This window comes from Carcharodon carcharias, chromosome 17 (genome assembly GCF_017639515.1).
Source record: "Carcharodon carcharias isolate sCarCar2 chromosome 17, sCarCar2.pri, whole genome shotgun sequence".
In the NCBI taxonomy this organism is placed as follows: Eukaryota; Metazoa; Chordata; class Chondrichthyes; order Lamniformes; family Lamnidae; genus Carcharodon; species Carcharodon carcharias.
This window is the reverse complement of record NC_054483.1, coordinates 9,017,034-9,030,438: the sequence shown is the minus strand read 5'-3', so window position 1 is coordinate 9,030,438 and position 13,405 is coordinate 9,017,034. Positions and strand designations below refer to the sequence as shown.

The following is a 13,405-nucleotide window of genomic DNA, read 5'->3' as shown; positions in this document are numbered from 1 at the left end:
AGAGCATGTGATTTCCCCCAAAATAACACATCCCTCTCAAGAACAACATTTCACTCGCTGAGTTACCATTTACCGATGGGCCTGAAAATAGCTGCCTTCAGGAACTGAAGCCATGCAGCTACAGCAAGTGATGAGGAAGGCAAATAGAATATTGTAGTTTATTGCAAGAGGAATGGAATAGAATAGTAGGGATGTTTTACTGCAGCTGTACAGGGCCTTGGCGAGACCACATCTGGAATACCATGTAGAGCTTTGGTTTCCTTATTTAGGGAAGGATTGGAAGCTTTCAGAGAAGGTTCAATTGATGGATTCCTGGGAAGTGGCTATTCCATGAGGAAAGGTTGGACAGGCTGGGCCTGCATTCATTGGAGTTTAGATGATTGAGAGGTGATCTTATTGAGACATAAGAGTCTGAGGGGACTTGGCAGGGTGGATGCTGAAAGAATGTTTCCCCTTGTGGGAGAGACCAGAACCAGGGGACACAGTTTCAAAGTAATGGAGATAAGGAGATTTTTTTTTTCTCTTAGAAGGTTGCGGGTCTTTGGAACTCTGTCCCAGAGAGTGGTGGAGGCTGGATCAATGAATATTTTTAAGGCAGAGGTAGATAGATTTTTGACCAACAAGGGAGTCGGGGGTTATCAGGAGTAGGCACAATGTGGAATTGAGGTCACACTCAGATCAGTCATGATCTTATTGAATGGGAGAGCAAGCTGAAGGGGACAAATGATCTACTCCGGCCCTGATTCGTACGTTCAAAACTCCAAGAAATTTAATGAATTTAACTTCATATAAACTTTATTTTTTTTTTATATACATATATTTACAAAATAGCACAAATATCCATCACATCAAACGTTAGCAGTAACAAATACTTCACGAGGTGCAAGCAGTGACATTGATTTATTAAATAGAGAAACCATTCACTTGCCCCTTGCAAAGCTACCTTCCCATCCACTTATCAGGAGTTCATCAGCAGCAGTAACCCACTTCCTTTTAATACTCCCACAGCAAAGCACTTCAACTAAAGTCTTAGCTGACAGACTTGTGGTCAAACCACTGATTATACATTCTTAACAAAAGCTTAGAGAGAGAGAAGAAAAACATCCTTTCTTTGGCCAGCTGACTTGACACCTAAACCTCCATCCTTTAAGCTTCCTGTTTCTGAAGAAGTAGTTGACCAGGACCTTACCATAGGAGGACAAATAGAAAAGGAGGACTCAGGATGTGGCTCCTCAGCTGTATTCAGTATCTGCTGATGAAAGCTTCCTATTTGACATCACTTACCGCACAAAAAGCCAAGTTGAGGTGCTTTTGACTGAACTGACGTACTTATCTCTAGCCTCAAAGCAAAGAAATCAGAGAACCTGAAGTACATCGAGAAAAATGAATCCTAATCGAGCAGGTTGCAATCTTCAATTTGTACACCTCCCATTTCTCCTCCTAAAACCCTGTGTGTGAAGGCAAAGCCACTCAGACCATCTTACAGGAGATGGCACTCTCCCCCCGAAGGGCATGGTCCATGCCAGGTCTGCGGGATTGTTCAATCTCTCTGATCACAGCCCACCCTATATATCTGGCCTCAACAACAGCCATACTTAAGGGAGATCCAACCGTTAACAGTGAGGGCACTAATGGCAAAGATTCCAGCTTCGTTATTAAATGTTCTCATCTCCATGAAAGAATCTTCAATATGAAGAAGTTGCTGACAGGTCGACCAAAGTTCAGAATAAGCTTTCACGAGCAAATAGCTTTCCGACAAGCCAACAGCTTCCTGAAGATTGACATTTATGTTTCAAGCTGGTGGGTGGGGAACAACATAAATGGCCAGCATAGGCTCATCTGTTGCTTTGCCAACTGCAGTTCCTTTAAACCTATATCTAAAATCAATACTTCAATAACATCCAATAATTTTTCCATTCTGTTTAAACATATGTATCACTTGCATATTCTTTGAATGTCAAGGGCAAACCTTGTGCAAATGTTCACAGCCTAAAGCATCAGTCAAAATCAAAGCTCAGGGATAGAATTCAATTCCAGGGTGCAAGTGTTAAAATGGGGGGAAAAAAAAACTTAATAGGTCATCACCACATGATTCAAACCCATTAAGCTGCAATGTTACAGGCACACAAGATAAACAACACTCAGCAGAATTGAACTGGTTGTCCGACTATCTACTCCTCCCCAGGCCCAGCAACCCCGCCCCCCCCCCGGCCCCACTACAAATTATAAGGCCTGGGCAAAAATCAGACACCTGAGGAATGAGGGCATCACCACCACCACCACCCCCCCAACACCCACACCCTCTCATCCTCCCCAACCACACCACTGACTGGCATTAAGCCCATTCCAACTCCAACACTCTGCATTGGAGGAGGAAGATTTCAGATTTAAAAAATGAAGATTTGATGCATTGTTTGAGGCCCTGTTAACATTGTTTTTTCATCTAATTCTAATAACGTGAAGGGGGGGAGGGGTAGAAAAACAAACCTTCACTTTTGATATGTTCGCACACGTAACAGAGTAGGGACAATGAAAAACGTGCTTATCCAGCTGTGGACACCAAAAGGAAACCACTGGGTGGGTTAGGATGTGGAGCCTGTGACAAACTAGATGGCAATTCCATTACAAGCTGCAGGTCTAGAATTGCGAGGGTGGGGGGGGCGGGGGGAGAAAAAAAGTCTTGAAACTCAACCTTAATTCATTTCCAATAACAAGAAACCCCTGTACCAACTGCCAGTCCCATAGCTTTACACAGGACGCATGGTGTGCAGTCTCACCATGAGAAGAGGTCGTTAAGTCAGAGGGGAAAAATGTGATCCTCAAAGTGATGCTCACTTCAACATGTGAGAAGAGAGTTTATTTTTAAATATATGTGCAACCTTGGCCTGTGGAATTGTAAGTATGGGCACTGTGCAATACTTAGGCAACCAACTAACAGTCAAGTTACCTTTGTGGCGATGTTAAAACATGATGGTCATCCATCTGGGTACTTCACATTTTCTGATAGAAATATTACACTTACTCAGGTTGGAAAGAACAGGATCATTTGATAGATTGATTGAGCTTCTTTAGTGTTTGGCTTTGTCGCGATATTAAATAGCAGGAGAAGCAATGATATTAAAAATTTCTGAAAGCATTAATACATTGCACTTGCAAAACTCATTCAAGTGTCAACCAAGCCCCAAATTGATGGCAAAGACGGTTGGTGCTGCTTAATATACACAGTCATGGTAAAACAGTCAAACCGCCCCATTTTTCTTTAGAAAAAAAAGAGCATGGATTGGAAGTATTTACCAATAACCGTCACTATCAAATCTGCCCCAGCTCTGCCACTGGGAGAATATGACATTCACTGATCGAGGGCTGCCAAACTGCTCAAACTCTCCTTCTTGGGCCTTCCCTCTCATGTTAGGAAGAGAGAAATCACCATAGTGGGAAACCTTTCCATCCCCTGATTTCCTGCCCACATAAATAATCCTATAGTTCTCCTCACTGTTGTTGTCCCAGAAGGTGCGTTGGCCACATTGGAAGGAGACACACAGCTCAATTTTCTCACGAGGCAGGAGATTCTTTGGCAGGTCTACCTGAAAGGAAAATGTGTCCATGTCCGCGCAGCCATAGGTGTTGTTCAAGTAGGCACATTCAACGTCTCTGAAGCTCTTCCAGGTGTCAAAAGTTATCCGGACAATGACCTTTTTCTCATAGCCCAGATTCTTGACTTTGACCGTCCCGGAGATGGAGGCCTCTTGAACAAGGCAGCTCTCAAGGCAAACAAAGTTTCTGTCCAAGCGGGAACGGAAGTTTAAATAATCTGCCAAGGGCTGAGGGAAGTCCAGAATTAGCTTCTCGTCGTTGGCAGCTTGAGGAACGCAGTCTGCCAGGTCGGACAGTTCAAACTGAAGGTCTGACAAGTCTTCCTCAAACTCGGAGAACACTCGAACAGCAGTGAGCGAAAACCCTTTGGCATCGGCAAAGACCACCTTCTTCTTCTTCTTCTTCATGCTGTTGCTGTCACACCCCACCCATTCCTTGCTAGCCAGGCACACATTGCTCCTCTGATTCAGACAGGGGCGCAGTGGCTTGATTCTGGATATGTTCACACCCCGGAACTCCGGGCAGCTTAAGAAGCTGTGAATGGGCGGCGAGTGACTGAGGCAAAGTCTCATTGCAATGTCAACTGGCATGACTGGGGAGAGCTGAACACTGGAGCCAAAATCCTGAGAGGTGGGGGAAACAGGGAGGGAGGGAGAGAAAGAAAAAGACAAACAATTAACTGCGTTGTTACCCTGCAACAGAATGCAAATATGAGAAGAGTATGTATAAGATAGAAGGGGGGGGGGGGGAAAAAGAGTGGAGGGGACAGTGGGGTTTAACACCATCTTCTGCCCCACGACAAAAGCCTCTCACCACCCACCCTATCCCTCTCAAGGGCAACTGTCTGTGACTGAGCCAGACTGCTTGCGACATCTGATCAGAGTCCATCCCTTGATCTACTTCATCACTTCGTCTCTGTAATATTGGTGCTCCACCTCCCTGCTTCAGCTGATCTGCTGCTGAAACTCTCATTAATGCCTTTGTTAGCTACAGACTCAGCCATTCTAACACATTCCTAAACAGCCTCCCATCTTCGACTCCCCATTAAAAATGACCTAATCCAAGACTCTGATGCCCATATCCTAACTTGCACCAGGTCCCCCCCCTCCCCACCTCTCTCCCTGCTCCTTCATGATGCTTCTTAAAACTACCTCTGCTCTACCTGTTCCATCCCCCCCTCCTTAAACCAGCTTATACTTCACCTCTTTTCTATTTTTACTTAGTTCTGTTGAAGGGTCATTCGGACTCGAAATGTTAACTGTGTTCCTCTCCGCAGATGCTGCCAAACCTGCTGAGTTTTTCCAGCTATTTTTGTTTTGGATTTCCAGCATCTAGAGTTTTTTTTTGCTTTTACCTCTGACCAAACTTTGGGTCACCTATCCCAATGTCTCTCATGGCTCTGTTTATCCGATAACACTCCCCATGAAGCGCCTCGGAAATGTTACTATGTTAAAAAGGTGCTATGCAGATGCAAGCTGTTGTTGTATGCAGCCTCTGCCCGAGTGTCTAAAATTGTCAACGAATGACGAAAATGAGAATATTTTGGGGTCTTCTGATGTCGAGAACCAAGCAGTTCTAGAATAACAAGTGGCAATCACACCAAAGTCACCCCGAGGCATGGAGCACTCACCGAAACAATCTCAGTTATGGTACAACATGGGAGGTCAAAGGGAGATATTGTGCAGTAAACGGAATGGAGAGTTACACAAACAGACACATACTGCCAGGTATAATGGGCTTGCCAAGCAGAATCACCCAAGTCCCAAACATACAGATTGGGTTTTCAGTCTGTCGTAGTTGCAGTGCATTGTCCTGCACAGACCACAGGGCCGCTATGATGCAACATGATAGTGATAAAGTGAGAACTGAAGAACCAGCAGCAGTGTGGCTCGAATAGGGTGTGCAGAACTGCACGAACATCACACACACACCACACACATACACACCTCATTAAGTGTCCCATTATCACACAGGATCAGAAAAACAAAACACAGCCCTTGATGTCTCTGGCTATTAGATGAAGGGGTTCATTTTTTCACTTCTGGTTTTACTTTGATCAGAGTGATCTAAACCTGAGCAGTCTAAATCGGAGCAGCATCTGGGGCATTCATACGAGACAGTTCAGTCTGGGTTAAGATTAATTAAGATAGAATATGTCTGGGAGTAAACAATTGAGGTCAGCATCACAGTTCTTGCTGAGTTCCATCCTCTGGCTATGGGCAGTGACTTACTTGCTCCAGAGAAGAGGTTAGCTTATGTTTGCTGCGTTGGTGAAATTAGTAAACTTGAGTAAATGCTGGGAGCTGGATATTTGGAGGGTTTTAATTGTTGTGTATTAATTGGAGTCTGGAGTCTACCTCTTCACATTTTTGAGCCCGAATTCAGCTCTATTATTTACAGATGAAAATAATTTAAAATATTTATCCATTCGGCCCATTGTGTCTGAGCCAGCGCTTTGAAAGATGAACTGCACAGGTACAAAGTTCCAGGTTCAATCCCAAGTCAAATTTGCAGACAATGTAGACCCCCAGGGTCCAGATAGACCCCAAATGGACACAGATATTAGACTAAGTTTCATTTTCTGATCACTGTTCCAACGATCCTGCTTGAAGGATCATGTTTGGAGGTCAGGTGAGGGCTTATCTGGGCTGGGATGACACACTGGCTTAATTTAGACTGCCCAGCAGTTGCTGTCTGGCAATGGAAACCTGCACTCGGAGGAATGCACACCCAACAAGCCAGATCAGCAAACAAAGGAAATAGGTTTTGCCAAACCTGTGTCTGGACGATTACTGTGAACTTCTGCCATTTCAACATTTCATGACTGAACAATGTTTCTCTAATGCAATGACCAGCTAACGCCAAGTGGTTAAATATTTCCACAAACACAGCTTTGCCTCAATCCTCGCAGTATTTTAAAAATAGCACCACTTAAAATTTAGGTCACATGTGGAGGAAGAGGGAGTGGTGGTTGGTTCAAATTACAACACACAGGCTAACTCTTCACTCTAACAGAAGCTAACTCACCAGTGTATCCCCAGCACCCTTTTTTATTTAAATTAATCCCAATGAATAATCGCTTCGATTTATTCCAAGTTCCGCTGCTGCCTATTGCTCTTTGACACGCTGACACCCACTGGATCCCCAGGGACAGGAACTTAGTGAATCCCACAGCATAACTTAGGCCGAGGCGAAAAGTAGGGGGTCACGATCCCGGGGCTTGTGTGCGCTTATGGGTTCCCATGCGGAGCTCTGGGACAGATGGGAACTAATCTGGAGGGGGAAGGGGTGATAGCACATTTGAGGACTTGAGAGAAGATGGAGGTTGGCGATGGGGCGAGAGTTTGTAAAGACAAGGGGTGGTGGGGGTCAAGGTTTTTTTTTTGAAGAGAGGTGATAACTACAGCTTTGATGGCAATGGGGGCACCACGGGTGAGAACCATTAACCACATCAGCTGGGGCCAGAGAGGGAGGCAGAGTTACAGAAAATGCTGGAAATACACAGGAGGTCCAGCAGCATCTGCAAAGAGAGAAACTGAGTTAGCGTTTCAGGTCTGTAACCTTTCATCTGAACGCAGTCCAAGTTTGAAATGTAATAGGTTTCGAGCAGGGGGCGATGGGTGGAGGGGAGGGGGCGATGGGTGGAGGGGAGGGGGCGATGGGAAGAAGAAAAGGAGGTTTGTGATAGTATGGGAGGGGCAGGTGAGATTAAATGACAGAAGGTTTTGAGGTGCAAGAGCAAAGCGAGTGGTAATGGGACAGATTAACAAAAAGGGTGCCTAGATGAGGTGTGAATGGCAGCATCCCGAATAGCTCATGTCTGAAAACAGAGTAAAGGAAGTAAGAGAGAAACGAGATAAAACCAGCAGAGAAACAGCACGTGAAACGGAGGCAGAGTTTACCACGTTCAAATTGTTGAACCCAACGTTGAATTGAAAGCTGTAAGGTGCTGAATCGAAAGACGAGGTGCTGGTCCTTGAGTTGCGCTGAGCTCCACTGAGGCAACGCGGCAGAGGATAGAGAGGTCAGAGTGCGAGGATTAAAGTGACAGGCAACAGGGAGCTCAGGGTCATGCTGGCAGAATGAATGAAGGTGTTCTACAAACACCCTGATCAGCGTTTGTTTTCCCAACGTACAGATTAGGAACAGCAAATAGAGAACACTAAACTGAAATTACAAATAAGGAAATCACTTTCATCTGGAAGAGTGTTTGGGGCCTTGGACACTTGGTGGGGGGGGAGAGGAGACAATATATATGGAACTGCACTTGCATGGAAAGGGATGGGGTGTTTTGGGGGATGATTGAAGAGCAGACCATGGTGTTGCAAGGGGGGAACTGTTCTTTCAGAATGCTGAAAGGGGAGGGGAAGGTGTGTTCGGCGGTTGTGAAAATGGCAAAGGATGATCTGTTGAACAATGGAGTGGAAGGGGAGGATCAGGGAAATCCTATCGGTTCTGGGAGGGAGCAGAAGTCTGTAAAAGGTACAGATACGGCCAAGGGCCCCATCAACCACGGTGAGTACATTCTTAGCTAAGGAAAAGGAAGGCATATTGGGAGCACTGCTGTGGAAGGTCGCATCCTCAAACAGAGGCAGAAAAAAACTAGGAGAACTGAAGGAAGTGGGGCTGTGAGGGAGTGTGGTCAAGCTAGCTGTGGGAGTCGGTGGGCTTACAGTGAATATTGATGGATTGTCTCCAATTCTGGAGATAGGTTGAGAGGTCAAGGAAGGGAAGAGAGGGGAGGGAAGAGTCAGAGATGTTGAGAGTGGAAATCAGAAGCAAAGTTGAAGAAATCTTCCATATCAGGGCAAGAGCAGAAAACAGCACTGATACATCATCAATGTACCAGAAGGAGGTGAGAAAAGGCCCCATTAGGAACAGAACCAAGAACGTTCCACATACTCAACAAAAAGACGGACATAGCTAGGATCCTGGTGGGTATCCATAGCAACACCTGTCATTTGGAGGGAGTGAGTGGAGTTGGAGAGCTGGTGTTCACTACGCAGTCTGCTCTACATTGGGGAGATCAAACACAGACTGGGTGACCACTTTGCCCCCACCTCTGTGCTTCTTGCCTCCTGTCACTTTACATGTCGCCACATTTCTCCAATGCTGACCACTCTGTCCTTGGCCTCTTTCCAGTGAAGATGTAGGAACAACACTTCATCTTCCGATTAGGCACTGCCCAGGCTCAGCACGGAGTTCAACGATTGCAGATCGCAACCTCGGCTCATCATTTTATTTCTGGTTTGTTTGCGGCCTTGTTTTTTGCTCTCTCGTTCCCCTTGCGTTCAGACAGCAGCTATTCAGGGCCTGGCCATTCACACCTCCTCAAGGGCCCTCCTTTGCATCATTAGGAGCCCATTAACACGTACTGAGGCCTTGATCCATCAACATTTTGCCATTTAATCTCTCCTGCACTACCACCCCCACCAACACACCCCATGCCCAAAGTACAGGCCTCCCCTTTTGCACTTTTCTCCCCCACCCACTCAACTCACTCGTTCAGAATACTCCTAATGTTTTCTCAGCCCTTAGTATTATCAGCACTTTCGGCCTTAAAATTTAGATTTTCAGCATTTTACCTCTGTATAAGAGTGGTTAGGGTGGGGGAGTTGGAGCAGGAGGGGGTTGGAGTGAGGGGTGGATGAAGTGGGGTTGGGGTGAGGGGGGGGATGAAGGGGGGTTGGGGTGAGGGGGGGATGAAGGGGGGTTGGGGTGAGGGGGGGATGAAGGGGGGTTGGGGTGAGGGGGGGATGAAGGGGGGTTGGGGTGAGGGGGGGGATGAAGGGGGGTTGGGGTGAGGGGGGGATGAAGGGGGGATGGGTTGAGGGGGGGGATGAAGGGGGGTTGGGGTGAGGGGGGATGAAGGGGGGTTGGGGTGAGGGGGGGATGAAGGGGGGGATGAAGGGGGGTTGGGGTGAGGGGGGGATGAAGGGGGGGATGAAGGGGGGTTGGGGTGAGGGGGGGATGAAGGGGGGTTGGGGAGAGGGGGGGATGAAGGGGGGTTGGGGAGAGGGGGCGATGAAGGGGGGTTGGGGAGAGGGGGCGATGAAGGGGGGTTGGGGAGAGGGGGGGTCGGGGTGAGAGGAGGATGAAGGGGGGGGTTGGGGTGAGAGGGGGATGAAGCGGGGGTCGGGGTGAAAGGGGGATGAAGGGGGGGTTGGGGTGAGATGGGTGAGGGGAATTAGATTGAGAGGAATTGAAATGAGGGGTGTTGAGGAGGAGGAAGGGAGGGAGAGGGGGATTTGAGGGAGGCAGGGGGATTTGAGGGAAGGAGGGAGGGGGATTTGAGGGAAGGAGGGAGGGGGATTTGAGGGAGGGAGGGGGATGAGGGAGGGAGGGGGATTTGAGGGAGGCAGGGGGATTTGAGGGAGGGAGGGAGATTTGAGGGAAGGAGGGAGGGGGATTTGAGGGAGGGAGGGGGATGAGGGAGGGAGGGGGATTTGAGGGAGGGAGGGGGATGAGGGAGGGAGGGGGATTTGAGGGAGGGAGGGGGGATTTGAGGGAGGGAGGGGGGATTTGAGGGAGGGAGGGAGATTTGAGGGAGGTGGGGTTGAGTAAGCAGAAGTGTGCCCTTTACAGAGAGATTTATCAACATCAAGGTTTGCGTTACAGACAAGACACTGAAGCAGACCCAGCTGAAACCCTTCATCACAGGCAAGAGAGTAAATCCCTGTGCACAGCAAGACCATCCCCCAGAGCCAAAAGCTGTCACCCGCTGCCTGCTCCGGGCGCTGCCCTTTCAGCGGGAGCTCCCTCACTCACCTTTCTCAGAGCCGCCTACAAGCGCAGCCTCTCGCATCAGCAACCCAACCTCCTCTGTGCCACTGCGCCGGGTTTCCGCCCCCAGCAAACTCGCCCCGCCTCTGCCGGCACCGGCGCACCAATGGCGAGCGCTGCCCTCCTCCCCTCCCCTCCCTCCCCTCCCCTCCTGTCGCTCGAAGCTACAGATGTTGCCTGTTTCTGCTCAGGTGTAGGCTGCATGACCCCACCTCCCCCTCCAGATGTTTCCCGGTGTGTCTCAGGTGTCAGAGCAACTTCAAGAGAAACCTGAAGCCTCTCCAATAGAATGGGGCAGTGGCCAATAGAATGGAACCCAAACCCACTGGAACTGGATTTTAGTCACCCTTTTCACTCACCGGTTGGACCCAGTACAACTTCTCTGGCCAGTGAACACGAGTCATTGATTTTTGCCCTTTCATTGGCTGCGGGTGCCACCAACATTTTTTGCCCCGCCCCAATCACCCAGTCGCATCATTTTTTACAGCACAGACGGAGGGCCATTCAGCCCACTGTGTCTGCACCGCCTCTCCGCAGGAGCAGCTATGGTTCAGTGCCCTTCTCCTGTCTTTTCCCTGTGACCCTGCACATGGTTCCTATTTAAACAACCACCCAATGCCCTCATGACTGCCTCGATTGAACATGCCTCTGCCGGGCCATGCACTCCAGACCCAAGCCACTCGCCGTCTGGAAAAGCTTTTTCTCACCTCGCCTTTGCGTCTTTTGCAAATCACTGCGCGGTCTGGTTCTCGATCCTTCCGCCAAAGGGAATGGTTTCTCCCTATCCACTCTGCCTAGTTCCCCTCATGATTTTGGACACCTCCACCAAATCTCCTCTTAAGCCTTCTTCTCTCCAAGTGGAACAGTACCCTTGAGAAGGTCCATCAAGGCATCGCAGTTCCCTTGGTTCAACTAACTACAGCTTGTGCCTTTAAGACACAAATCAAAGTCACTCCCGGACGCTTCACAGGAGCGTAATAAAAAAAAAATTGGACAGGAAACAAAAGAACAACTTAATTAAAGATCCAACATTTGTAACACAAACCTCTGATTGGGGATGTGCAGGATAAATCAATTTCTAATTTATTACAGGGCTTTCTGCCACCATTTTGACCCCCTTAGTATGAAAACCAGAACTTCAAAATTCTTGACTATTTGGCAACAAATAGTTACACTGAGAATGCAGTGGGATGGCTGCAATGTAAGCTGCAGGTACATTGAATCATTGCTCGTATCAGAGCGGTAGGTTTAGAAAGAGTGTGCCGACGCACTAGTTGGTGGTATCTGTCCAAGTGTGGGTGGGAGATCTCCAGTGGCCGCCTGATGGGCAGTTCCTTGGTTCAGGGGAAACCTAACATCAGGGTGAAAAGCTGCCAGGTGGAATTGCGCTGTTACAGAGATTCCTTCATGTGGACCTCGGGCATTAGTTGGCCAACCAGTCAATGGAAGTCGGAGGCAGGAGGAAAGGATCACTCAGCCACCTCTGCTGCCAGTTCAGTGCAGGGAACGGAAGCAAGAGATTGCTGAAATGATACAGTAACCTTGCCAGGTTAAAATGACAAGGCATCTGGCTTTAGAAGGGAACAAACTGCCTCTTGCTTTATCTTCTGCATTTGAGGCTGACAGAACAAGAAAGATTGATAGCTGAATTGATAGACGGACTGTGAAGAGAGAGAAAAAAATTAAAATGAAAAGGCAGCCAAGAGGACCGATACATAAATGAGGGCCCCTGACTGCTGCTTTGAGCCACATTTCTGATCTTAGCAAGCTGGTGCATCAGAGATATGGATCCTGGCTGAAAGGTCGACTAGGTGTGTGTGCTTTAAGAAAACAAAATGTTAGTGAAAATCAATGCCCCACAAAGGAGCTTAAATCTTATCAACTCAAAATGTTGCAGCCACATATATCAATTCCAGACTGAATCCTTCTCAAAGGTTCACTCTACTGCACTGATGTCCTTCAAGCCAGTCTGGACAAGGCCAGAGTGTTCAATGCTGTAGATCGAGAAGCTAACGTCTGTGTGGCAGGTTTGACTATTAATATTGTGGTTCTATTGTACTGGCCTCAACTGTGCAGACTGGGAAGGCCCCATGTTCACTGGCCAGTGCAGAAGCTGCTGTCAGCAGCAATGTTACAATGAGCCTCCATTTATCCAGAATTACCTGGAAAAACTCAGCAGGTCCGGCAGCATCGGCGGAGAAGAAAAGAGTTGATGTTTCGAGTCCTCATGAAGGGTCATGAGGACTCGAAACGTCAACTCTTTTCTTCTCCGCCGATGCTGCCGGACCTGCTGAGTTTTTCCAGGTAATTTTGTTTTTGTTTTGGATTTCCAGCATCCGCAATTTTTTGTTTTTATCTCCATTTATCCAGCCTTGGAAACTGTGTGTAATACTGTGATATGTCTGAGCAAGGTCCGGTGCTCTTGAAATGTTAGGTATTCCTGTTTTAACCGAAGAATTCAATTCCACTTGCTCAACAAATCTTAGCTGAATGTAGCCTGAGGATTAGATTAATCTTAGCTACGATGTCAAATGCCTTCTGGCATTCACCACCTAGGCTCACACAGAAGAATGCTTTTATGTAGTGAACGGTGATGACCTAGAGCTCGCTGTCCACGAGGGTGGTAGAAGCAGAGACGATGAATGATTTCAAAAGGAAAATGGATGGTCACTTGAGGGGAATAAACTTGCAGGGCCACGGGGATAGAGCAGGAGAATGGGACTGACTGGATTGCTCTACAAAAGAGCTAGCGTGGACTCGATGGGATGAATGGCCTCCTTCTGTACTATAATGAGTCTATGATTTTATGTGACTAAGTATGGGACCATGGTACAAAACGCACAGGGGTGGCTGGCAAATTCACTTTCAAAATGTCAAAATTAGCCCGCAAAAAGGCAAAGATATGGGGGTGGAGGCAAAAATTCAAGAAAGGTTGTCCCTGTACAATATTACTTTACATTATGGCCTGGGCTATCAATTGCAGACGCAGGAGCAGATGTCTCATTGAGAGCAGGAAAACAATGCAGAG

At 47.7% G+C, this 13,405-nt stretch overlaps 1 protein-coding gene across 2 annotated transcripts; it reads right to left on the bottom strand.

Annotated features, from left to right (window-relative positions):
• Positions 1 to 2,302: 2,302 nt before the first annotated feature.
• LOC121289933 (protein phosphatase 1 regulatory subunit 3C-B-like) lies at positions 2,303 to 10,417 on the bottom strand. Of its 2 annotated transcripts, none has more exons than XM_041209929.1 (2): positions 10,363 to 10,417; positions 2,303 to 4,217 (listed from the first exon to the last, which is right to left on the bottom strand). In XM_041209929.1, the coding sequence occupies exon 2, from the start codon at positions 4,182 to 4,184 to the stop codon at positions 3,291 to 3,293; it is 894 nt and encodes a 297-aa protein (XP_041065863.1). In that variant the 5' UTR covers positions 4,185 to 4,217; positions 10,363 to 10,417; the 3' UTR covers positions 2,303 to 3,290. The 2 variants fall into 2 exon arrangements, with proteins under 2 accessions (XP_041065863.1, XP_041065865.1); XM_041209931.1 differs by lacking the exon at positions 10,363 to 10,417 and adding an exon at positions 7,497 to 7,587.
• Positions 10,418 to 13,405: the final 2,988 nt, after the last annotated feature.

Coding starts and splice junctions, on each gene's coding strand:
- LOC121289933 (XM_041209929.1), bottom strand. CDS start 4,184: ATGCCAGTTGACATTGCAATGAGACTTTGCCTCAGTCACTCGCCGCCC.